The sequence below is a fragment of the Salmo salar genome, chromosome ssa21 (assembly GCF_905237065.1).
Source record: "Salmo salar chromosome ssa21, Ssal_v3.1, whole genome shotgun sequence".
NCBI classification, from domain to species: domain Eukaryota; kingdom Metazoa; phylum Chordata; class Actinopteri; order Salmoniformes; family Salmonidae; genus Salmo; species Salmo salar.
Genome location: NC_059462.1, coordinates 13,491,941 through 13,519,370, shown reverse-complemented (window position 1 = coordinate 13,519,370; position 27,430 = coordinate 13,491,941). Strand labels below are relative to the sequence as shown.

The 27,430-nt window shown below is 43.2% G+C and overlaps 1 protein-coding gene across 4 annotated transcripts in view; it reads right to left on the bottom strand.

Annotated features, from left to right (window-relative positions):
• LOC106581830 (myosin light chain kinase, smooth muscle) overlaps window positions 1-27,430 on the bottom strand; it is an 89,031-nt gene that overhangs the window by 1,920 nt on the left and 59,681 nt on the right. For 2 of the 4 annotated variants that reach the window (XM_014164223.2, XM_014164224.2), the window contains 16 exons: window positions 27,208-27,324; window positions 26,273-26,341; window positions 14,079-14,132; window positions 13,647-13,694; window positions 13,021-13,148; window positions 12,592-12,748; window positions 10,804-11,109; window positions 10,618-10,644; window positions 10,348-10,432; window positions 9,830-10,033; window positions 9,126-9,343; window positions 8,734-8,857; window positions 4,203-4,355; window positions 3,632-3,755; window positions 2,645-2,735; window positions 2,218-2,346 (listed from right to left, as the gene is read on the bottom strand). In XM_014164223.2, the coding sequence (XP_014019698.2) occupies window positions 2,218-2,346; window positions 2,645-2,735; window positions 3,632-3,755; window positions 4,203-4,355; window positions 8,734-8,857; window positions 9,126-9,343; window positions 9,830-10,033; window positions 10,348-10,432; window positions 10,618-10,644; window positions 10,804-11,109; window positions 12,592-12,748; window positions 13,021-13,148; window positions 13,647-13,694; window positions 14,079-14,132; window positions 26,273-26,341; window positions 27,208-27,324 (2,034 nt within the window). The remainder of the gene's footprint in view (window positions 1-2,217; window positions 2,347-2,644; window positions 2,736-3,631; window positions 3,756-4,202; window positions 4,356-8,733; window positions 8,858-9,125; window positions 9,344-9,829; window positions 10,034-10,347; window positions 10,433-10,617; window positions 10,645-10,803; window positions 11,110-12,591; window positions 12,749-13,020; window positions 13,149-13,646; window positions 13,695-14,078; window positions 14,133-26,272; window positions 26,342-27,207; window positions 27,325-27,430) is intronic. The other 2 variants (XM_014164225.2, XM_014164226.2) reach the window with 2 other exon arrangements.

Here is a 27,430-nt window from a genome sequence, read left to right as displayed (position 1 = left end):
ACTTGTATGGTTTCCACCTTCTAGATGGTAGCAGGGTGAACAGGCAATGGCTCGGGTGGCTAAGGTCCTTGATGATCTTCTTGGCCTACCCTTGACGGGTGCTGTAGATGTCCTGCAGGGCAGGTAGTGTGCCGCCGATGATGCGTTTGGCTGACTGCACTACTCTCTGCAAAGCCCTGCGGTTGCGGGCGGTGCACTTGCCATTTTAGAATTATTGTTAAGTTCATTGATCTGATATTATGCATTTTACCACGATTTCCACAACTACCAACGCAAAAAAGTCCAAAAAGGTATATATATATATTTTTTTTAACATTGATCACCTAATGAAAAGGCCTGAGCTAAACATAACATTGAATTTAAAAAAAGTAAATACATTGTAATTTCTCATTACCGCAACGTAACCTTCTGAATCTTGTTTGTCATAATTACTTGTGTATACATGTTATTTTTATGTACACATTTGGATAAAGGCACACTATTAGATTTATACTTTAGTAATTTTGTCTTAGTTATTTTTCCTACCATTAACTAAATATTGGTGCATTACGGTAATGATAAGCAGGTTTCTGAGATGAGAATGTATGTTTTGGTAATGAGTGTGCACAGTTTGCCATAAAAAATAAATAAATAAAACTGTCCTGAGCTCCATTAGAGACTCAGTAACTGATTTGTTGATCCCAAATAACTTGAATACTAAAATCACACACAAACACATCAAAATGGGGGATATTCTCCTTTAAGTGGTGGGGTTGCTTTTTGCTGAAACACAAACTGCAGATTGTGGCTGTAAGTAAAACAAAATGGGGTTCATGCAACCATATCTCTTGACAACCCCTACTTAATCAAATAATTGATGTTTGACCCCCAAAAAATCTATACTATGTGTAAACATTGGTCCTAGTAAATTAAAGTTACCAGCCTAGCACACCCCACTGACTACACATTAGAATTAGCTTATCATTACCGAAATATGCCTTCAGAATAAGATCCTCATTCTGAAGGCATATAAGTGAAGATATTAACTTGTGCTCCTCTAAGGACTACTTCACTAGATGATGCATCATACGTGAATAAAACTATTAAAACTATACTTTTTTTACAGGAACTTGAAAGTGTTACGGTAATGAGAAACATGTCCACAGACACTGTTTTTATGTAAGAAATATTATAGTTTAACTTCAACTACTATAAAATTATTATGATTTATGGACATACTACAACAACATAATGTGTTTTATTCAAATAAGTTTGAAGAACAAACATTTCAAAAAAAAATTCAAACAACAAACCCAATAATTTAATCCGGACACTTTTCAGTAATGAGAATTTGGGATGAAATGTTAAATTCCAGCTAAAATTTAAAATGTATTTAAAATAAGATACTGTGCTATAAACTAGGCATCTTCAACATGATAGTTGATTGTTGCAGATTTAGCATGATTTTCTAACTCAATTTGCTACTGCCATGGTAAAAATTGGTTTCGTGAACTTGAAGCTTTTGACCCTCTCCACTGCAGCCTGTCGATGTGTTTGGGGATGTGCTCTCTCTGCCATCTCCTGTAGTCCGTGTTCAGCTCGTTTTGTTGACATTGAGGGAAAGGTTATTTTCCTGCCACCACTCTCACCTCCTCCCTACCTCTGTTGTGTCGTCAGCAATCTTGATGATCGCGTTGGAGAACAGGGAATACACAGGAGGGGGGCTGAGCACGCACCCTTGTGGTTCCCGTGTTGAGGATCAGTGTGGCGGAGGTGTTGTTGCCTACCTTCACCCCCTGGGGTTGGCCCGTCAGGAAGTCTAGGATCCAGTTGTACAGGGAGGGGTTAAGACACAGGGCCCTGAGCTTAGTGAGGAGCTTGGAGGGCACTATGGTGTTGAAGGCTGAGATGTAGTCAATGAGCAGCATTCTTATAGGATGAACAGCATATTGGGAATCATGTGCCACATTGGGATGCAGGCTGTGTGTCTCAATGGGTATTCATAGGATGTAGGTAGTATTAGAAATATGAATGGGATCGAACAGGTGACATCTATGGATAACCATCGAGAGCAAAGTTTACACTGTGTGCTGCCTCATAAAACCATATTTGCCTTCCTTCTGTTTGGTTTATGTACTTCATGGCAGATGAATGGATACAGCACTTGTGATGCATGTATATGTAAATTAGGAGCCCATGTTGCATGTATATGTAAATGAGCAGTTTGTGAGACATTACCCTCAATCTTGCAGTCAAATCTGGCTGCACTCCCCTCCACCACCTCAACATCCTTTATCATGGAGCTGAAGGTGGGCTTGACCTGGGTTTTCTCCTCAGACTCCAGGAACTCTAGGAACTGGTTGTCCTCTGCAAAATATGGGACAAAAAAATAAATCATTAAAAAAAAATGATTGTTTTAGCCTCAAGTTGAACTTAACCAAAAACTGGTGCAGTGCGCTGCTTTGACTTCGAATAGGAGCAGAAGCTCCCTTGGTAGCACCAGCTACTGTACCAACCAAAGTGCTCCAAAGAAATGAGGGCAAATATTTTCAGTGGCATTAATAAAACAAACACCCCTAGCTGAGTGCCATCCCTTGCTCAGGGGTACAACAGAAAGGTTTAGAACATTCATGAGTAAAAAAAAAATGTTTTGTTGCCATGCCACCTTCGGTAGGGGAGCCCTTCTTGGCACTGACGCCCGCCAACATCGCCATGGACGACAGTCTTCCTATGGCCCGCACCGCATGTCCCGTTTTCTGCCATGAAATCAATGATGCAATCGTTACATGTCTGAGAGGTACAAACAGTCCTTGGGCTAGAAGACAATTACATCCTCCAGAAATGTTAGAACTACAATCTTATAAGTAAATGGTCTCGTTTGTATCAATTTGAAATGTCCATGAAGTACAGACAAGGAGTGCGTCCCAAATGGCACCCTATTCCCTTTATAGTGCACTGAGCTGGTCTATAGTAGTGCCATTTGAGACACACCCAGCCTATGATCCTAAAAGTATGCTTGCTACTACAACCAAAGCTGGATAACTTGATCCCTGAGATTGTTGCCTTCAGGATTTCTAAATTCAGTTCCAAATACAGGTCAAAGGACAAAATAAGGACATCGCTCCACTTTCACCGTCTCTACTGTTTTGTGCTCTAGTTTTCCAACATGATGCTTGCAGTTTGTACTTTTCAACCTCATGAAATACTAATGGACCTCCATGTTGACTTTGTTGTAAAATGAGCGATCTACTCATGTGTGAGCACTCAGAGAATGAGTTAAACTGCAGGGACTTAGTGAGATTCACTTGTCTTAACCAACTTGGAAGCTCATCGAGTTTGCCTGATGAGGCAAGTCAACAATTTCTGTAGCCTCTCCTCTAGTAGAATTCTATATAACATTCTCAAACGCACATGTTTTGGATGATTCATATACTGTGCCATGCTGCAGTGTTGTCTTGTTGTTTCTCATTTAAACTATTTTATGCTGTTGAGCAAAGCCCTACAGTTAAAGAAGGATGGCCGTTATGTTGCACTGTAACATGAGAAATGGACTGCATCCCAAATAACACCCTATTCCCTATATACTGTAGTCGACTACTTTTGACCAGAGCCCTATGGGACACAGCCCACGATCTGTTCTGCTTGCACCTACCTGCCATTTCCTTCTCAGGATGTATTTCTTCATCCTTTCCTTGGACAGCTTCTTGGCCTCCATTTTGCCAGTGTCTTGTTTTAGCCATGGGTGTTCATAGCAGCGTTCACATGTTAGTCTGGCCCTACGATCAGAGAACCACATGAGCACTGAGCGAGAGGCGTAAAGACTTCCTTCTCACTGTATTCCAACACATCAGAAAGTGATTTGGGTCGAGTCCCAAATGGCACCCTATATAGTGCACTACTTTTGACCAGAGCCCTGGTCAAAAGTAGTCTACTACCCAGGGAATAGGGTGCCATTTGGGAAGGAACCATTGAATCAAAAGGCTACCGTTTGATTTGTAAATAACGTATATCTTACACCTCAACAATCAAAACAGACATCTGGCAGGCTGATCAAAGCCATTCTACAACATTTACACTCAAATCATGTCAGGACTGGGGCTTCATCCCAAATGGCACCCTAAAATATGGTAAAGTAGTGCACTATGTAGGGAATAGGGTGCCATTTGGGATGCATCCGGTCTTTAATCATGTTGTGTTTCAGAGAGCAGCACCATCGTGCTTACTTCATATCTTTCTTCAGCAGCATGGTGATGAAGTCTTTGGCGTGGTCCGAGATCTCATCGAAGGCGTCGTCTTCAAAGTCCCAGGTGGCCGAGGTCACGTTGGACAGGGTCTCGTTGTCGTTGTCCCCCATGAACGGGGACAGGCCACTCACGCTGGGGAGAGAGAAAGCGATAGAGGATAGTGATGGTTGACCTACAAAAAGTGCACAACAATGTCTACCAAAAAATACACAAAGTACACCACACCCTGGCGGCACCCTAAACCCTGCTTATTTTGAAATGATGAAAGGCCAAATTTTAGTATAAATTATTACTATTGTAAATTTCAACAAAGCTGCTTGTCTCATTGGGCACACCCAGATGTTTTCCCATACTGTAGGTGTATAACGGTACATCAGTAAAGCTTTTTATTCTCCAAATGGCACCCTATTCCCGTAGGGCCTTGGCCAAAAGCAGTGCACTACATAGGGCACCATTTGGGACGCAGCCTGGAATCTGTGAAGCAACAGAGGAGATATGGTGAGAGCCTCATTTGTAACACTTATGTAAGCAGTGTGTAATAAATCTTTGTGGACCAAGGAGACCTCAGAGGTTTGGGGGCACTGGAGAGTATCGCTGTGCTCTTCCTCTATATCCATTTACAGGCATAGAGGACGGAAAGGCCCATACACTGCCTGCTGGTGGAAAGTATCTGTTGCAGAGAGCATGAAAGCCCAGAAAAACCTGGTAAGGCTGGTTTGAGATTTTGGACACATTGTAGAAAATAGACAGCCATACTTAATTTGCATAGTCCCCTATAGATGATACACAGATGCTCAAACTATCAACTATTACTGCAACAGCTTGCTGGTTAGGGTTAGAATAAAGTTTAAAGGACAATTCTGCCACTTTATAACCAGGTATGCTGTTCGTATACACTCACAGGCCATTTTATTAAGTACACCAGCCCGTTCACGAAAATGGATCGCTCCTACAGACAATGGGTCGCGTGCCCGTGGCTTGCTACATAAAGCAGGCAAACAGGCATCCAGTTACTGTTTGACTGAACGTTAAAACGGGCAAAACTATGTTGGTGCCGGGCGCGCCGGATCCAATATATCAGAAACAGCCGCCCTCTTGGGCTTTTCATGCACACGTGTCCAGGGCTTACCGAGAATGACTAAACTAAATGACTACCGCCCCATAGCACTCACTTCTGTCATCATGAAGTGCTTTGAGAGACTGGTCAAGGATCATATCACCTCCACCTTACCTGCCACCCTAGACCCACATCAATTTGCATACCGCCCCAATAGGTCCACAGACGATGCAAATCGCCACCACACTGCCCTACCCCATCTGGACAAGAGGAATACCTACGTCAGAATGCTGTTCATTGACTTATAGCTCAGCCTTCAACACCATAGTACCCTCCAAGCTCTTCATTAAGCTGGAGGCCCTGGGTCTCAACCCTGCGCAATTGGGTCCTGGACTTTGACGGGCCGCCCTCAGGTGGTAAAGGAAGGAAACAACATCTCCACTTCACTGATCCTCAATTCTGGGGCCCCACAAGGGTGTGTGCTCAGCCCCCTCCTGTACTCCCTTGTTCACCCATGACTGCGTGGCCATGCATGTCTCCAACTCAATCATCAAATTTGAAGACGACACAACAGTAGTAGGCTTGATTACCAACAATGACGGGACCGCCTACAGGGAGGAGGTGGGGCACTTGGAGTGTGGTGTTTGGAAAACAACTTCTCACTCAACGTCAACAAAAGGAGATGATCGTGGACTTCAGGAAACAGCAGAGGGAGCACCCCCCCTATCCACATCGAAGGGACAGCAGTGGAGAAGGTGGAAAGTTTTAAGTTCCTCGGCATACACATCACGGACAAACTGAAATGGTCAACCGACACAGACAGTGTGGTGAAGGCGGCGCTGTCAACCTCAGGAGGCTGAAGAAATTTGTCTTGCACCTAAAACCCTCACAATTGAGAGCATCCTGTCGGGCTGTATCACCACCTGGTACAGCAACTGCACCGTCCACAACCGCAAGGCTCTCCAGAGGGTGGTGCGGTCTGCACAACGCATCACCGGGGGCAAACTACCTGCCCTCCAGGACACCTACAGCACCCGATGTCACAGGAAGGCCAAAAAGATCAAGGACAACAACCACCCGAGCCACGGCCTGTTCACCCCGCTACCATCCAGAAGGTGAGGTCAGTACAGGTGTATCAAAGCTGGGACCGAGACTGAAAAACAGCTTCAATCTCAAGGCCAACCTCAAGGCCAACAGACTGTTACATAGCCATCACTAACACAGAGGCTGCTGCCTACATACAGGCTCGAAATCATTGGCCACTTTAATAAATGGATCACTAGTCACTTTAATAATGCCACTTTAATAATGTTTACATATCTTGCATTACTAATCTCATATGTATATACTGTATTCTATACCATCTAGCCTATTTATGTTTCATATTCCATTCCTTAGATTTGTGTGCATTAGGTAGTTGTTGTGGAATTGTTAGATTACTTGTTAGATATTGCTGCACTGTCAGAACTAGAAGCACAAGCATTTTGCTACACTTGCAATAACATCTGCTAACCATGTGTATGTGACCAATACAATTTTATTTGAATGGTGCAACAAACAAAAAACACAGTCAACGGCAGTCCGGTGGGCGAAAACAGCTTGTTGATGAGAGATGTCAAAGGAGAATGGCAAGAATTGTGTAAGCTAACAGGCAGGCCACAAACAGACAAATAATGTATAACAGTGGTGTGCAGAACGGCATCTCGGAATGCACAACTCGCCGATCCTTGTCACGGATGGGCTATTGCATCAGACGACCACACCAGGTTCCACTCCTATCAACTAAAAACAAAGTGGTTCCAGTGGGCACACAATCACCAACACTGGACAATTGAGGAGTGAAAAAACATCACGAGTTCAGTTTACTTGTGTGGCCTGCGCAGTCCTCAGACCTCAACCGAATAGAGCATCGTTGGGATGAGATGGAACAGGCTGTTCGCGTCATGAATGAACCACCGTCCAATCTGCAGAAACTGCGTGATGCCATCGTGTCAGCATGGACCAACATCACTGTGGAATATTACCGACACCTTGTAGAACACCCCAAATAATTCAGGCTGTTCTGGAGGCAAAGGGGGGTCCGACTCGGTACTAGACGGGTGTACCTAATAAACTGGCCAGTGAGTGTATACACTACTGTTAGATTTGATACACATTGATGTTTTATAAAAATTTTAAGTCATAATTCCTCATTTTCGTCATTTTGAAGCTTTTGTATTGCACTCCCCTACAGCATACTATGATTCCCAGGGTACATTTCGCCTCCCATGATGCAATGCTCCGCCTGCTGTTAGCTTAGCTGGCTGGTCATCAAGCCCAGACAGGGCTTAGTCTAAATATATTGCTTAAGCCATAAGTTCTGAGTGTATTTCACATTACTTTTGGGTTGTAAATTATAATGCTTGGATGAACATCATGCTGAATATATGTTCATGTTATTGTTACCAATCAACTGCAATCCACAAAAAAAAAAATGATGCTAACTAGCTACGCTAACCATAAGAGTTACTGCATCTAGATGGCATGCTAGCTAGCCCGACTGCTACATCCAAAATAATAGTGTTTGCAACAATAACAGCAGAGTTTCATCTTAGCAACTGTCTTAAACAGTCCAAACATGTAGGCCTGTTAGAAGAACACAATGTTTACTCTGAAATGTATAGGCAAATCATTAAGGAATCCTAGTCTCAGCCTGTGTCTTTGGTGCCAACATTATCAATGCTAGCTAGCTAACTAACTAAACCTGCTGCATCTGAAATAGTGTTTTCAACAATAAGACAAATACAGCCTCAGCGACTGTCCAAGCAACCTTCCAACAACACTGGAGGCCTATTGGAATGAATAAAAGTATGAAGTTTACAAGTAATTCAATACGAAAGTATATAGGCTATTTGGAAAGGGCACAATGGCGGCAGGAGCAGCAACTTCGGTTGGTGGTGGTAGTGGTTTTGCCGAATGGAATCATTAAAGTTGAACAGAACAGACAAATATTGGAGTAAGCCAACTATAAATCTATTTCTATTGGTTTCTGAGCCTCTTTAAAATATTTACAAAATGTTAGACAACCAGAGCAACATATCGATCAGTAATAATTGACTGTCCAAAATGTATTGTCTTAGTCATCTCAGGGATCCTACTGGAAAACGTCAGAGAAGCAATTTCTGGTTTTGCTCATCACTAAACAGACATGAAATCATAAAATTACACAAACTGTGTAGGACATCAGTAAATACTTCACAATAACAACCCAAATGTTGTCTTTTAAGGCTAGGGCAAGTAGATATTTAGTTGAAATGTTGCTGACAATTAGTTGAACAATCTACAAACCATCCATTTGGGACTATCCAAATAAAGTGTTACCATAGAAGCTTACCACAAACATTACAAATAAGAATAGTTATAAGGGTACTTATAGTGGTTATAAAGGGTCATTATAACTTGCTTGACACTCACAGGATGTAGCAGATGACTCCTATACTCCACATGTCTGTTGGGTAACTGATTGCTTCATAGTTGATCACTTCTGGGGCCACAAACTCAGGGGTTCCAAAAAGAACTTTCAATGTTCCAGAGTTTTCTAAAGGCACACAAGGGAAGAAGGTTTCAAGAATGAAAATGTTCAAGTTTAGCATAGGAAGTTATTGAAAAGAAACGTCATGATTCTGAATTCCTGTAACTTGACCAAAATTCCCAAGTTTTCCCAGAAATCACAGTTGGAATATTTCTGGAATCAGGAGGGAATGAGCAGGATATCTGGGAATCATCTAACCAGGATATCAGGGAGAATTACCAGAATTTTGCAACTTTAATCCTGAAAATATCTTCTGCACATGAGGCCTGGTTACCTAGTCTGCGTGCGAGGCCAAAGTCGATGAGTTTGATGGTGCTCCCAGTCTTGTTGACACACATGATATTCTCAGGCTTCAGGTCCAGATGGACTATGCCCTGCTTGTGGATGTAATGGACCCCGTCCACGATTTGCAGCATGTACTTGATGACCTCTCTCTCTGTCAGCTCAAAGTCTTCATCGATGATACGCTCAAACAGTTCCCCACCAGAGATCCTGCAGGGGGAGAGAGAAAGATGGTTGAGATCCTGCAATATAGATAATCACAGCCAAATATGAAAATCATTCACTGGATACCACAATGTGAGTCGTGTTCTTGTGTCAGTCAACTGTTTGACAATACTATAAAAAGAAAAGGGGAAATGGTTCAGTCTAATGTGTTTACATGTCTAAAATAAAAAAGCCGATGGTTCTGGCTGGTAAAAATAAATCAGACGGAAATGTTGGAAATGGAAAACAAATTCCTTTGAAATTCCCCAAAATAAAGATTATATCACTTTCAAATTCAGATAAAAAAAAATGTACACACGAGTGTCATTAGTTTGTTGTCTACTAAATACAATTTCTAGCCAAACTACTGTAAATAGGCCAATGCATCCCAAAGGGCACCTATTCTTTATATAGTGCACTAATTTTGACCAGGGCCCATAGGGTAACTGAAATTAATATTATTTGTAAGGTATAAAAGTGAAATATACTCACATTTCCAAAACCATGACGATGTCCGACTTGCCTTCGAAGGCATCAATGCACTGGACAAGTTTGGGGTGATGGAGGGAGTTCATTATAGCAATCTCTTGTCTCACATTATCTTTCTCTTTCGCAGAGTAGGCTTTGATAAACTTTCCAGCCCAATGCTTTTTCGTTGCCTTCTCCAAAAGTTTAAATACTTGTCCGAATTTCCCCCTACAACATAAAAGCCAAAAATGTTTTTGAGGAATCTGATAGAGAACATCATGGATGAGAGGCATGTACAATAGGGCTATTGCGGACAAGTGTCAATGTAGATAAATGCTTTGCTTGAAATATATGCCATTTAGCAGAAGCTTTTATCCAAGGTGACGTACAGTAGTAGGGCATACTTTGTTCATATGGGGACCCGGAGCGGAAATCGAACCCACGACTCAAGTGTTACAAGTGCAACACTCTACTGACTGAGCCTGAGGAGCACAATTAAATCAATGCTTTGCTGACCAACATGTTTATAGGTGGGTACTCACGTTCCGAGGCGCTCTTCCACATCATACAGATCCTTGACTTTAACATCTGTTCTAACGGTCACATCTCTGTAGTCTGGCTCTTTGTCTGAAAATAGGAACATGACACTTTTGAGTTATGACAGTATATATGCTTAGTCAGTCATAACACATAAGCACATTGTAAGACATTATAAAGGACGTAATAAAGCATTTTACATAGGTGTTACCCATTTAAATTTTTTTAAGGAAACAATTGTCGAAACATGGATTATTGGATTGGATTAGACATACCTTCATCATCCTCAACCTCCTCCTTTTCTGTTCGATAAAATTATAAAAAATGTGTCGTTAGTCATTGGTATGAATTAATAATCATTAGTATGAATCAATGTCCGACAATGTCAAAGAAAACAGCTTGTTAACAATGAGTGATAACTGTAACCAATGAGTGGCGGTACACCGAAGACCCCCACTTACCCTCTACATCCTCCTCTAGCATTGTGACAGGCTCAGACTCTGCACTGGGCTCGCCGATACCGTAGATATTGACGGCCCGCACCCTGAACTTGTACTGGCGTTGACCCAGCAGATTGTTAACATTATAGAAGGTGCTGTTGCAGGAGACCAGATCCTTCCACTCGTTGTCCACAGAATTCCATATCTCTAGGTTGTAAGACTGGACCGCGCTGCCCCCGTCGTAGGTGGGGCCGTACCATGACAGCGTGAGGGTGGAGCGGCGGATGTCTGAGGCGGCTGGAACACGGGCAGGAGGATCAGGTTTGTCTGGAACACACAGAGGTCACACAGAGCCACTCAAGAGGTCAACGCTGAGTTCTGAACACTGGTCTGGGTTACATTGATGTGAAACATGCTCTAGGCTTTGTCCCAAATGTAACCCAGTCCCTATATAGTATGCTACCTTTGACCAGATACCTATGGGCCCTGGTCAAAAGTAGTGCACTATATAGAGAATAGGGTTCAATTTGGGACAAAGCCTAGACCCCCACTTTTCGGCCGCTGCACAGGCGCGAGTTGAGTTAGTCGACTCGTGAAGATTTGGACAGATTAGACTCCCAGTCCCAGGATCTGATAAATGTGTTGCGCAAGATGAACCACCTGAGGGGGAGATCAAACCATAACAGTTCCAGGAAGGACAAACAAACCTTCCATTCACAAAATGTTAATACTCAGTAGTCACCATACATAAAAGCACAGCTGTGTTGGTAATGAAAAGAGGTGTCTGGCTATAGTGGCTACCCCCTACCTTCTGAACCGCTAACAACCATTCATCAACAGTTTCAGCATATCCAGTCCATGGCAGGCTGTCCATTAAAGGCACAGTACAGGAGACTATACGTGAGAGCAGATGAGCAGTGAGGAAGGGAGGATCCACACAAGAAGTCTGGATCAGTTTTACGTACAGCCAATGTCAGACGATATGCCCCAGACTGTCTGCTAGCTACAGTGCGCTTTGTTGAAGGGGTGGGAGGCATGTTACACAAGCTGTTACAAGCATACCCCCCACTTAATCACCAGTGTTCCATTGTAAAACACCAAACGAATCCACCTCAAAAGAACACAGCTTGACACCAACAGGCTTGCAATAGGAGAGGAGTCAACGAAACAAATGATATGAAACAATTCAATACTAAAACCTCTATACACCATAGATGCAGTCGAAGGTTGTAAAAGTAACGCGAGGATCATATACATTAACAAGCATCTAAGTAGGGGGCTGCTTTTACCAGTGTGTATCAAGTGCTGCGTCTCTGTACTCTATTAACAGTTCTCTGGGCACATAAACGTTTGCTTTTATGTGGAGCAGCTCAATAACTCGTCTCCCAGGCCGCTGTGTATTTTCCCTGAGTCAGGCTGGATACACTCCACTCTGACAGAAGTGGCAAAGGGCCTCATTAAAGCAACAGCTGAAGAGAAAGCACAGCCTTAAAAGGCCATTGGAGATCCCTGCAGTGGCTTGTTAGTGTTAGGATCTAGATAGCTCGAGCTGGCCCGGCCTGCGTACCTTTCCCTTCCCCAACCACATTCCCCAAAGCTACAAGGCTGCCATTTTTTACGAGAGACGAACATGATAGGTAGTAGAGCGAGTTAAATCATGCGCTATAGCAAAAAATTATTTTACAGGGAAAGATTTCTCAGACTCTTAATTGTCTCGTGAATGTCAATGATGGAGCAAAAAAATGGCGCCACTGCCTAGCTCCTAGAGGCCAAATTCAATACGGCCTGATTTGAATAAATGGAACATACCAACAACGGTGAGGTTGAGAGCAGCCTGTCTCACGCCGTAGTTGTTTCGCAACTCGACGGTGTAGCAGCCACAGTGCTCCTGCTGGCTGTCAGCGATGGTCAGTTTACTGTTGGACTCAGTGGTTTCAATGGTTAAATCACCTTTGACCTCTTGGATCTGCAGACAAAACCACCATAAGGTCAGTCATATCACAGAGAAGGAAACGTTCGCTAAAACAGTTAGAGTTACTATAGTGTTATTATATATATATATATATATATGAACAACCATGTCCAATTTCTAATTGTTTTCTATATATAAATAATTAGAAACTGGACATGGTTGTTCATTTCAGGTGATGGTTGGACTTGATCATAGACAGGGCAGAGCAATAGAGTCAATATATAATCAATACATAAAGGGGTGGACTGGTACAGACTTGTCCTTACTGGTTTGCGGAACTTGAGCCAGGTGCATTTGATTGGTGGAGCTCCTCCAAACTTACAGAGAATTTCCACCTTCTCTCCTGCCAGGATCTTCATGTCGTCTGGGAACTGAACAATCTGAGGAGGTATAGCTGGATGACACACACACACACACACACACACACACACACTTCAGCCAGAAACATCTCTATCCATCATCAGAACAAACCTCCAGGTAAACCAGCGTTCAGTACTCATCTGGCTCCCCCCCGTCCACTGTTTGTGCAATAATCTGGGGGCTGAGATGGGTTGGCAGGGGGAATCTCCGATTGCTATTACAGGCACCCTCAGACAGAGCAGGGAGCAGCTCTCACAGAGCAGCTGAGGCCCTCTAACCTGAATGAGAGCGCTGGGCTGGAGCACAGGCTAGGGGATCATCTATCCTGCTTGTTGACATTTGGGTCGTTCTCTATTAGGCCAGAGAGTTTTAGTACAGGGGCCCTATGTATCAAGTGCTCCAGAGTAGAAGAGCTGATTTAGGATCCGTTTTGTCTTTTTGGACAGGGGGAGCTGATCCTACTTCAGCACTCCTACTCTGAGAAGCTTGGTACATGGGTACATTTTTGCATGTATGAGGAAGTCTTTCTTACCCTGTTTGAGAGGAGTCTTTGTATTCGGTTTCTTTATCCTTGCCTCACCTGGAAAAGAGACGATAAATTATTACAAATTGGGAAGGACGCAGTTCTGGCAATGCAGTCGATAATGGATCCAATGAGATTTGATACAAATGATTCCCATTTGTGAATCTTCAACGCAGTTATTCAAGTAAAATCAGTATATTGATCTGAACCCAGACAGAATCTAAAAATGGTGAGTGTAGGATTCGCATAAATTAATGTCATTGCAATTGATTACATTGTGAGCTACAACAGCAGCAAGCATTAGTAAATCAAAAGTTAAAGTTCCTGTCCTTTACCCCACATAATCACTGTGTTCCTGCACCAATATAGCTGGAATCCAGTTGTTACCATTGACAAGACTTATTGATCAAAGCATAGATGAAGATCGTACAGCTCATTTACCACAAGTTTGAAACACCAGTCCAGTTTGTTGGCTAGCCTCTGACGGAGCACATACTGTGGGAAATAACACATTTGTACATTCAGAATCCTTGTTTAAAGCATTTGCCTTTATAGTACATTATCTATAAAAATGTTTTGGTTTCCTAACCACTTGTGAGTTCTGAAGACTTAGGCTTATAGTCTGCCATAACTAGCGCATTATAAGGCATTATGAACTTCATAGAAAATGTTAGTTCTTCCCAGGACAGTATATGGGAAGGTAGAATAAACTGTCTGATAAGTGAACTTGGGAGAGGGAGCTATTCTCTTGTGGATGTCCTGGAAGAAAGTGCTGCCTTTGTCCTTTGGTATTTGCCTTTTTTGGTCATACAAAAAAATAGTACCAAAGTCTTCAGGAAATAGCTCTTGGCACAATATATATATTACATTTGATTGCCGTCAAGAATTAATGTGACAGTAAAAACGAACTAATGGAGATAGTGAGGAGCAACATGGAATATTAACCTTGATGAATTAGAGCTTAAGCTCACAATGTCTTTACTTCCCTCTTCTCTGCATGAGATCCTCCTCTCTGGAAAGAATAATATCCTTTTTACAACAACTATTTTTGCCCAGAGTACTGAAACAAAACATGAAGTTGATAAAAAGTTTAATTGCGCAAGTAACATCTACCATTGCCGTTTCCATTTGCGAATACAGTACAAATCATTTTTTTGCAGCGTCAAATACAGAAAATGACAACCAAACAAAGAGAACAGGGTTTTAAACACACTAAAATTGTTGTTACACTGAATGGCTGTGTAAGGTCTTAATGTGGGAAATAGCGTACTCTTTTAAAGCTTGTGTTCATGAAGTTTCCAAAACATGTAGAGAACTTAAAAAGGGGAAATCCACTCTTTTGGTAATTTTTTTCCGAAATGTTTTGCATGTCAGCAGTCAAACCTTCAAGATATTGAACTTTCAAGAAGCAATGTGTCACCGGCCACATCATGACGCAAATGCATTTTGCATCATGATAACGTGATGGGGCCGGTGACACTTTGCATGTTGAAAGTCCAAAATCTTGAAGACTTGACTGCTGACATGCAAAATATGTCGGGACTGTATCAACAGCGGACTAATGAAAAATAAAATCCAAAAAGATAGATTTTCCCTTTAAAAGAACAACAAATACTTAACTGGTCCGGTTGTAAAGTTCTGACATGCGTCAGTTTAGTTTTGAATTCTAAATAAACTACTGCACCCAGCCTTTGAGCTGCAGTTAAAAGGTAGTGTGTGTGTGTGTATTCATCGGTACCAAGGGAAGCCAGGTTTCCCCCAGAAATGGTCTGCGTTTCATAATTTTCCTTCTTTTCACAAGAGGCTGTATCTCACTAGAGAAAGCATCAGTGTGAGCGAAACCCTACTCGTCTGACTCTGTCTGGTCAGAAAGAGTATGACATTGTTGCCATCCATAGCACTGAACGCAAGGGAAGGCAGTGAGCATTTGGCCTCCCTTGATTGAAAAAGTATAACATAGTTTAGCTCATCGCTGATTGTCTGAGTGAGCTCAACTGTGAATTGTCCTGGCACACCAAAAAAATATATATAAAAAAAGGGGCAAGGAAAGCCAGTTTGGATTTGGCTTCACTCCAATCACATCAAAAGCAAAACGTTATTGACAGAAACAAACTTAAATTGTTGCATGTTGTTGCGTTGTGGTCCTACGGTGGCTAGCTGGCTAGCTAAAATTGCCCCTCTCTTAAATTAGCCATGGATGGAGACAGGGATTTGGACTTGTGGTTTTACTTCATTCTCCACACTGGCCAATGATTGTAACTGCGATTCTGATCCAACCATTAATTCATACATTGTGCCCCTGGCCAGAGAGGATGGAAGTTCAACATGTAGCTAGACGTAGTAGGCTAATGTTAACTAGCTGGCTTGGCACATCGTTGCCCATGAAAGGAATTTAGGCTAGTGAGCAAGCATTTTAGACTTTTTTTTCTACTTGCGCGAACGAACGAACGCACGCACACACACACACACAGAGAGAGAGAAATGCGAACCATGGACAGCCACATATTTAGTTTACAATGATTGGACTAAATTGTTTTATGTATATTTTACTTGTCACTGTGTTAGACTAAGCATAGGTTATTTGATGATGTTGAAATGGTGCTGGAACAGTGGAGGCAGCTCCTGTGTTCTTTGCGACTTGCGGTAACTCTCTGTGGTTCTAAATCAATAGTTGTTTAGTAGTCTGAAAATGTTGGAAACATTAACTTGCTTCACCATATTGTAGGTCATATAACGGTTTGTTACATGCAATATGCTTTGTGGACTTCACCGGACAGAGGTTGCTCTCTGGTTTTGTTATTGTCTCGGCCTTATACATCTCTGTATCACTGTGTCAAGGCATATGAACTAACAGGTTATAGAGCAAACAACGCAATTATCACAACACAGGTTGTACATTTTTCCTGGCTTGGTTTCCACAGTGATTTTACCCACGCACCACTAGTGGTTAAAGGCTGTGTAGCACTTATTTGTCAATGCCAGAAACACATAACAGTAACTTTCGAGCATCCATAGAAAACATTCCCAAATTACAAACTCTTAAATCAATTGTTATAACATAAGGTTGAAGTTGGGTTAGAAATTCTCCAAGTCAGCTCTATCTTCAGGAAAAAAATCCCACAATGCCCCGTGGTCAGCATCACACGATGAATGAAAAAAGTGGGATAAATGTGTAAACATGATTCCATTCAAACTTTTTATGATCGTGAAGTACGTTGGATAAAAAAAAAGTAATTACTGGCCTGATTGCAACAGAATATTTTTCGATAAATGTTCAAAATTACGGCAAAACAAAATATGCTCAGGGCCTCCCGAGTGGTACATTGGTCTAACCACACCGCTCGTGTCGCATGCGTTGCAAAGTAAATTTAGAAATGTATGTTATTCAATTATTGCACCCACACTGCTCGCGCGCACCAACGAGCATCTGTGTTGCCAAGGGCTAAAATAGAAATCAGTTCCATTTCTGACACAGATCGCGCTGCAAATCCTGCCTCTCCCATCTCCTCATTGGTTTATAGAAGCAGGTACTCACGTGCCATCTCCTCATTGGTTATACCCGTGTGGGTGACTGAAAGACGAACGAGGTCAGTGGCGGTAATGCACTTAATTTATGAAAGTTGCCAATCGCAATATAAAGTCAAGAGAAGAAAAAGCCTGGAAGGAGGAGAGATGACTAGAAACGATTCGGTTGACCGTTTTATGTGTGGATGAATTGGCGGAGTAGAGGACCTTGTGCATTTCAGGTAAAATAACAACTCAATGTTTCTATCCCAGAACAAATTAGCTAGCAACAGCAAGCTAGCTAAATAGGACAAATTAGCTAGCAAGTGCAAGCTAACTAGCTAAATTGCCATAAATGTTTAATGCTTTTCGACCTGTCCCCAAATGAATATAATTGGTTCAGAGTTTGTTTTGATATTTTAACCTGCGTGTCGTGATCGCGTTTGGTATGGGGGGACAAAATAAATTTGCGCACGATGGCGGATGCGCGCAGCCGGTTTGGGTTCCGTGTAAGGCACTGGATCGCACTGCTAGAGGCGTCACTACAGATCTCGGTTCGATCCCGGGCTGTGTTGCAGCCAGCCGCTACCGAGAGATCCATACAGCGGTGCACAATTGGCCCAGTGTCGTCCGGGTTAGGGTAGGGTTTGGCCGGCCGGGATGTCCTTGTCCCATTGCGCTCTTGCAACTCCTGTGGCGGTCGCCAGTTGTACGGCTTGGCAGAGTCGTGTTTCGGAGGATGTATTGCTCGCGACCTTCACCTCTCCCGAGTCCGTATGGGAGTTGCAGTGAAGGGACAAAACTAACTACCAAATTAACATCACGAAATTGGGGAGAAAAAGGGGTAAAAAAAAAAGATTAAATAACATGCATACAAGGGATCTTTGGGTCTTTAAATTGAATGTGAGAAATATCGGTGAAAACACTTATGCTCAAATATTGATATATAATAACCATATTGAAGTAAACTTGGAGTCACGCGATGACATGTGTGGTCCTCCCACTATGACTCGTCGGGAAAGCATGCAGTTTATTAGGGTTGCGGCTACAGATTAAATAAATTGTGAACTTCACAGGGTGGTGAAAGTGCAAGGTGATGAGCTTGATGCGCCAATAAATATTGAGGGTCTTATTCTGGTGACATAGTCGATGCATGGCTGCCATTTGACAAACAAAAATCTTGCTCTTTTGTCCAAAATAAACTCATCATGTAGGCAAAGGTTCCCCAACTGGCAGCCCATGGGCTGAATTTGGCCCGCGGGTGGTTTTTATTTGGACACCCAAATTGAGCAAAATTTGTATTATTTTCAATGTTGGAAATAAAAACACCAGGAAATGTATTTCATTTTGAGGATCTGTCCCCAGGTACTCCCACGCATAATAGACACATGATCGAATACAAATGTAAGCAAGATTTATTTATTTAATATTTACTTATTTCAAATATTATATCCGTTTGGGATTCTTGCGGTCAATTTGCAGTCTACAAATGATTTATATAACGCAACAATCTATTTTTGTGCACTATATCACGCAGCCTTTTATCTGCAATTTCATGGAAATGTCTGGTGGGGAAAAGTATGCAGATTTTTGAATATTCGTCTCAATCTGTCGCCAATTGGATGGAAATTTAGCTAATGAGGCATTGTGCGCTTACTCGTCAATCTGTGGGACACATTTCATCCTCGAATTTCCACGGCTATCAACAATGGAAAGATTGCTTCAGCAAGAAATTACTGCTCAAAGTGGATGCTGTCCCTACAATCAATGTGGCGTCTAAGGAACAAAATCCACCCCTCCAAAAGAAAGCATGCCTCTGGGGCTTCTCCGAAATGCCAAAGAGTCACATTTCAGATTAGCCCGCACTCGGCAGGCTGTATATACAAATGTATAGAATTACCGCAATGCGCAGCCCAACAAACACCTTGACCTTGCTCTATACTGTAACTACTCTTTCCCATAGGCATGTACTATCTATAGTCCAGCAGCACCAGCAGAGACCGAGGAGCATTATCATGGGCTTCCGTGAGCATGGAAGTCAACCGGGTAAGTGAAAGTCAAAAGAGCTAGCTTTCTATCTCTATGCTAACGTTAGCTAGCATTTAGCTCACATTTTCCACCTAAATAAAATTGATCAAACTAAGCAAATGTAAACATGTCTGCCAGCTGTTGGTAGCCAACTGCTGATGTTGTCCTACTATAGATCAGGGGTACGAGGCCAGAGGTCCAGAGCATTCTGGTTCTCTGTTCTACCTGAATCCATTGCAGCCACCTGGTGTCCCAGGTCTAAAATCAGTCACTGATTAGAGGGGAACAATGAAAAAAACGGTGGAACTGGCTTCAAAGTCCACAGTTGAGTTTGAGGGCTATAGATAACAGTGCATTCAGAAAGTATTCAGACCCTTTTTCCCCATTATTCTAAAAATATATATTTTTTTATTCCCCCCTAAATCTACATACAATACCCCATAATGACAAAGCAAAAACAAGTTAACATTTTTAGCAAATTCATAAACAAATATTCCACATTTACATAAGTATTCAGGCCCTTTGCTATGAGACTAAATTGGAGGTCAGGTACATCCTGTTTCCATTGATCATCCTTGAGGTGTTTCTACAAGTTGGAGTCCACCTGTGGTAAATTCAATTGATTGGACATGATTTGGAAAGGCACACACCTGTCTATTTAAGGTCCCACAGTTGACAGTACATGTCAGAGAAAAAACTAAGCCATGAGGTCAAAGGAATTGTCCATAGAGCTCTGAGACAGGATTGGAAGAAGTTCGGAACTACAAAGACTCTTCCTAGAGCTGACCGCCCGGCCAAACTGAGCAATCGGGGAGAAGGGCCTTGGTCAGGGAGGTGACCAAGAACCAGATGGTCACTGACAGAGCTCCAGAGTTCCTCTGTGGAGATGGGACAATTATCTCTGCAGCACTCCACCAAATCAGGCTTTTATGGTAGAGTGGCCAGATGGAAGCCACTCCCCAGTAAAAGGCACATGACAGCCTGCTTGGAGTATGCCAAAATGAAGCTAAAGGACTCTCAGACCATGAGAAACAAGATTCTCTTTGGCCTGAATGCAAAGTGTCACATCTGGAGAAAACCTGGCACCATCCCTACAGTGAAGCATAGTGGTAGCAGTATCATTCTGTGGGGATGTTTTTTAGTGGCAGGGACTGGGAGACTTGTCAGGATCGAGGGAAAGATGAACGGAGCAAAGTACAGAGAGATCCTGGATGAAAACCTGCTCCAGAGCTCTCAGGACCTCAGACTAGGGCGAAGGTTCACCTTCCAACAGGACAACAATCCTAAGCACACAGCCAGGACAACAATCCTAAGCACACAGCCAGGACAACGCAGGAGTGGCTTCGGTCCAAGACTCTGAATGTCCTTGAGTGGCCCAACCAGAGTCGAGACTTGAATCCAATCGAACATCTTCGGAGAGACCTAAAAAAGAAATAGCTGTGCAGCGATGATCCCTATCCAACCTGACAGAGCTTGAGCGGATCTGCAGAGAAGAATGGGAGATACTCCTCAAATACAGGTGTGTCAAGCTTGTAGCATCATACCCAAGAAGACTCGAGGCTGTAATCGCTGCTTCAACAAAGTACTGAGTAAAAGGTCTGAATACTTATGTAAATATGATATTTCAGTTGTTTCTTTTGCCCAAAAAATAAACCTGTTTTTGCTTTGTCATTATAGGGTATTGTATGTAGATTGATTTTAGAATACGGCTGTAATGTAACAAAATGTGGAGATAGTGAAGGGGTCTGAATACTTTCTGAATGCACTGTAGTACACTACATTTGCTTCGTTTCATCTGCTGCTTGTTACCTAATGTTCACTCATGGATTTCCACATGTAATTTATGAAATTAGATTTTATTCTATGAAGATTGACAATTACAATGTTGTAAATATTGTAGAAAAATCTTCAGTCAGTTTTCATACTAAAAGGTTATGTGCCACAGCTTACCATGTACAGTAGGCTACAGGCAATATGTGAGTCATAGGAATTATAAATCTTTCATTCTTGGCTTTCTGGCAGTCTTTGTGGTTTTTGTATGGAGGGAGCATAAATTGTACAATTGTAAACTAACAAAGAATTTAAGTTTGAACCCATGTATATTAGTTAATATACAGCACCAACTACATAAATATCTGATAAGGTCCATTATCTTCTACCTGGATTTTTTATTTTTTTCATTTTACCTTTATTTAACTAGGCAAGTCAGTTAAGAACAAATTCTTATTTTCAATGACGGCCTAGGAACAGTGGGTTAACTGCCTTGTTCAGGGGCAGAACAACGGATTTTTACGTTGTCAGCTCGGGGATTCGATCTTGCAACCTTTCCGTTATAACCATATAAACTAGCTAGTTCAGCCACCCATCTAGAGTTCAACCAAACTGCTTTTTCATGTATCCTTGAAAAACAGCCAGCCATGTGACAAGACATAGTGGACATTCACACGTAACAAATCAAAGCTCTAGATAAATGGAACAGCTGTTTCAGGATCACACCAGCGCCATAAAAATGATACACTGCTCAATGTACACATCACGGACAAACTGAAAATGGTCCACCCACACAGACAGTGTGGTGTAGAAGGCGCAACAGCACCTCTTCCAATCAGGCCCTCGAGGACTGGAATTGCCTACCCCTCACTAATGAAAAGCCTTCCCAGAAGAGTGGAGGCTGTTATGGCAGCAAATGGGGGACCAACCCCATATTAATGCCAATGATTTTGGAATGAGATGTTCGACAAGCAGGTGTCCACATACACTACATGACCAAAAGTAACTCAAGAAATCTGATACATTTTTTGGGGTCAAGGTGGTCTTAGTCTCACAAATTTACATCCAACTAAGATGTTTGGTGCAGTTTTGCTCAAGTGAAAAAATGTGCATGAAAACAATTAGTCTCTCGTTGAATGACTTTGTTGAATAATCCCTACTGTTGACCAATCACCGAAGGGGCATAGACTTTGGCTTGCCACGTTCAATTTGTGCATGAGCAGCCCAAAAAAACAAAACAAAACAAAAAACCTTGGCGAAGACCAAAACATTATAAAATGTAGTCATGAACTGTTCTGAACTGTTTCGGATGGAAAACATGTGGACGCCTTCAGCTGAGAACTCCACGATACAATCCATTGAGATGTGATGTACATATCGTGAAGTGGAGAATTCTCAGCTACTTGCTACTAAACTGTTCTTATGCCAGCACCCAGGATATCAAGCCTTGAAGGCTCATGGTCCATATGTGAGCTGCAGAGCAGTTGCGCCATGTTACCCAGCCGGAGATGTGTTGAAGCTGTCAAAACAAGTCCGGCCTTAACCCCTCCACAGAGGGATGTGCAGCCCTGATCTGGTTCCTTCTCACAGGCTTGGAGTCAGTTCTCTCTATTTTCATTGTGTTTAGACAATATGGAGACATTGCATTGCACAGGCCTGTATCACAATCTGTTTTTTATTCCCCCCCCCCCACATGGAATCTAGTGAAACAGCATCTCCAAAACCACTGAATTACCTGATGAGCACACTCTCCGTCATAACAGAGGGAGAACATTACATCTCACTTGTCCAGCATTGTTACGGGCTGTCAAAAGGAGTAGAGGCACAGATGAAAGCAGTTTGATATGAGGTAAAGGAGCGGTTGAGTGTCCCGATGGGACAGTGCATTCTGAGCTCTCCAGGACCCTGCAGTGCTGGACTGTGCCCCAGAGCGCAAGTTAAATAAATGTGCAGGGGTTAGAGTTTTCCAGCGGGGATGAAAAAGCTGCTTGTTTTCATAGCACTACACCACTGACGCATTTCCCATGGCTCACCACGCTCTGTGACTGTAATTAGATAACACACAAGCACGAGCAACAGGGACTGCTTTAGAAAAACCATAACATGGCTAATACCATCGATAGCCCACTCTATAAAGCACTTGGAAGTAATACGTCCATGCATCTGGATGAGAATCTGAATCAAAACATTTACATTTTTGTCATGTAGCAGACACTCTTATCCAGAGCGACTTACAGTTAGTGCATTCATCTTAAGATCGCTAGGTAGGACAACCACATATCACAGGCATAGAAAGTACATTGTTCCTCAACGTAGCTATCAGTAGAGTCGGAGCTAGAAGGAGGGGTGGGGTCAAGTGCAAGTGCTAGTTAAGTGTTGAGAATTATTTAAGATACTGTTTGGGTTTCAGACATTTTCGGGAATGATGGGCAGGGACTCTGCTATCCTAGCTTCAGGTGAAGCTGGTTCCACTATTGGGGTGCCAGGATAGAGAAGAGCTAGGTCTGGGCTGAGCTGAGCGGGAGCTGCCCTCCCGTAGGGGGGGGGCATGAGACCTGAGGTGGCAGAACAGAGTGGTCGGGTTGGGGTGTAGGGTTTGAGCATCGCCTGAAGGTAGGAAGGGGCAGTTCCTCTTGCTGTTCCATAGGTAAGCACCATGATCTTGTAGTGGATGCAAGATTTGACTGGAAGCCAGTGGAGGGTGCGGAGGAGCAGGGTGACCTGAGAGAACTTTGGAAGGTTGAAAACTAGACGGGCTGCTACATTCTGGATAAGTTTCAGGGGTTTAATGGCACAAGCGGAGAGCCCAGCCAACAGCCAGTTGCAATAGTCCAGACAGGAAAGGACAAGTGCCTGGATTAGGACCTGTGCCGCTTCCTGTGTGAAGTAGGGTCGTACTCTACAGATGTTGTAGAGCATGAACCTGCAAGAGCGGGTCACTGCTTTGATGTTCGCAGAGAACGACAGGATGTTGTCCTGGGTCACTCTGGGAAGGCGACACTGTTGAGTTGTCAACCGTAATGGAGAGGTCTTTGAGCAGGCAGGCCTTCCCCAGGAGGAATAGCAGTTCCGTCGAGGTTGAGCTTGAGGTGGTGGGCTGACGACATCCAAGTTGAGATATCTGCCAGGCACGCAGAGATGCGTGTTACCACCTGGGTGTCAGAAGGGGTGAAAGAGAAAAGTAGTTGAGCATCATCCGCATAGCAATGATATGAGCGACAATGTGAGGATATGGTGGAGCAGAGTGACTTGGTGTATAGGGAGAAGAGGAGAGGGCCTAGAACCGAGCCCCGGGGGACACCAGTAGTGAGAGTACGCGGTGCAGACACTGATCAACTCCACGTCACCTGGTAGGAGCAGCCTGCCAGGTAGGATGCAATCCAAGAGTGTAAATAGCCTGAGACGCCCAGCCCCGAGAGGGTGGAGAGGAGGATCTGATGCTTCATGGTGTCGAAGGCAGCAGATAGATCTAGGAGGATGAGAACAGAGGTGAGAGAGTCAGCTTTGGCAGTGTGGAAAACCTCTGACACAGAGAAGAGCAGTCTCGGTTGGATGACCAGTCTTCAAGCCTGACTGTTTAGGGTCAAGAAGATCGTTCTGAGAGCGATGAGAAAGTTGATCAAAGATAGCACGCTCAAGTGTTTCGGAAAGAAAAGAGAGGAGGGATACAGGTCTGTCGTTTTTGACGCCAGATGAGTCAAGTGTTGGTTTCTTGAGGAGGGGCGCAACTCGAGCCATTTTGAAGTCAGAGGGGATGCAGCCAGTGGTCAGGGATGAGTTGATGAGGGAAGTGAGGAGGTCTCCAGAAGGGAGGAGATGGGGTCGAGCAGGCAGGTTGTCAGGCAGTTTTCTTTAGGAGGGCTAAAACAAGCCCCTTGATCCTGGTTGATGTGTCAACAACTACCTGCAAATGATGAGCAGTCAGCGGTTCACACACCAAGTGGGCCACTGGGAAATCGGGCAGCACTTAAAGTAGATGGCCCTAGCTAGCAAAAAGACAGTACTAGACAACAGATAAAGACAAAAGAATTCTACTTATCACTCCTGCGGATATCAGGAGTCCTCTAGCTACAGAATGAAGCTATAAAACTAACGTTACATTTGGCTACAATAAGCTTTCTAGTACCATGTAAAATAACAAAATATGTAAGAATTACAGTATAAGCACTGACACCAACTCTCACAATCAGGGTTATAGCTTCACATGACATCCAATACACCGTCGGAACATTGTAGTGAATTAAATCATTCTAAAAACAGAATTATACCCCAACGCCAGACTTGAAAACATTTTACTTGTTTCAAATCTACCCTACTTGGGAATTCAACATCAAAAGAGATTATCCTTAATAAATCTGGGGCTCTTGTGTCAGGTCTCGGCCTCCTGCTTTTATTTAACTGCTCCAAACTATCCTACAGCTCCGAGTTTTGTAGCTTGTTTGGGTCAGGCCACATTCCAGCAGGACAAAAGCGTATCCCAAAGCTGGCAGATTTTCTGCAGAACCTCCAAGTATTGGAAAAAGAGGCCGGAGCATGTGCGTCTGGCTGAATCAAGAGATGGCTGAGGAACAGGCAGACGCGAGCCTTACATGGAAGTTCAGGAGAGGAGGTTGAGTAAGCGGGGCAGCCATGCAAAGGGTCTCTCGCTCTCTCTTCCTCCCTCTCCTCTCTTTCCCCCTTGCCTTTTCCTCTCCCTCCCTCCTTGGGCTTGTTTTAAGTGCCAGCGAGTGTCCCGGGCTTAAAGACAAACAGCAGTCAATTAGCTCTGTCAAACATCACAGAGGAGAGGGGTGTCGTAGTGGCCTCTGACCCCTGGAAGGAACCATCCAGGCTGGAGGGCTAAACGGACATGCTTCATGCTCAGCCCTAAGCGTGCCTGATCCAAAGCCTTTTATGTAAAGGAAGATTTGCGTGCCTGATTCAGAAGGATTCAGCTGGGTTCTTTACAGGTTAATACCTTACATCATTAAATCATATGGAAAAGAATGTGCAGGGGTATAGCACAGAACTCTGTCGAACTACCTACACATTCCTCCAGCTTGGAAAGATTAAGAGTACTATTAAGATAAGCACATCTTCTTAGTCATCTTTTCTAGTCGTGTAAATCGAACATACTTCAGATAAAACATTTCCTGATCGCTATTGACATGTTATTTCTGTCCTTTGTTCTCTACATACTGCAAGCCGATTACAGGGTAAGAACAATCTATATATTTTTTGTTCACATGCTATAAAAAGCGCCCGAGCTCGAGGAGGCAGACAGGCTGCAGCAGTGGGAAAGGCAGATCCCATGCCGCTCCTTTTTGGGAAATAAGCATATTTTGGAAACTCACTCTCGGAGGTAGGGATGGATGGCTTCTTGCTCTTCTTGTCAGCTGCTGTCGAGTTTGTGTCTGTAGGATCTACGGGAGAGGAAAACGAAACATGTTTCAGGTCACTTATTCCCACACATGATTATTTCCATTTCTTTAACGCTAAAAATAATCCCTACGAATTGAATCAGTAACAAAAAACTAACCATGGACACATACAGTACTTTACAGAAATCAAATCAAAGTTTATTGGTCGCTTGTTTTCCTAGCACCAACAGTGCAGTAATACAAAATACACATAATCCAAAAAGAAAAAAGAAATTAAGAAATTTAACGAGCAATGTCAGAGTCCGGAATATAATGGTGTGTATAGACCATATGGACAGTGAACCATACATGAAATTAACCAGTCATGTTAAAAATGTAATGATTCCCAATGGGCCATTTAAAGTGAACTGGATCATTGAGATATGCCCCTGTATCCATCTTTGTCTCTCCTGCAAAACATTTTATCTCGACTCACTTTGCTAAATGGCAGCCTCCCCGCACATCTCTGATTCAGCTGGGTTAAATGCGGAAGACACATTTCAGTTGAAGGCATTCAGTTGTCCAACTGACTAGGTATCCCCCTTTCCCTAAATTACGTTTCATAATCTCATATTTTTGTATTGACGGCAACAGTAGTAGAAGTATGCGACAGTTCAACTAATGCGTATTGCGAATTAATCTAAAACTAGGATTGAACTGTGTGTCCCTGCCTAATGTTTTGATCCAGGCCTGTTAGTGAGTGCTGGGGGGCTGGGAAAGGCAGATGTGCAGTGGGATCCTGGAACAGGGACTCCAGCTCGGCTAATCTGGCCGCTGTAATTGCAGGAAGTGCCTAGGGTGATGCCGGGGCAGCCGGGAGGCCAAGGGGGACTCATGGAAGTGGGACACGGCAGCCTGGAACAACTCACCATCCACCAGCACCATGCAGGAACACTCCGCTTTACCGGCTGAGTTCTCCACCCGGCACTTGTACTGGCCCTCGTCCTCAGGCAGAGCCTTGTCAATGGTCAGGGAGCACTGGCCTCCTGCAAGAAAAAGACACACACACACACACACACACACACACACACACACACACACACACACACACACACACACACACACACACACACACACACACACACACACACA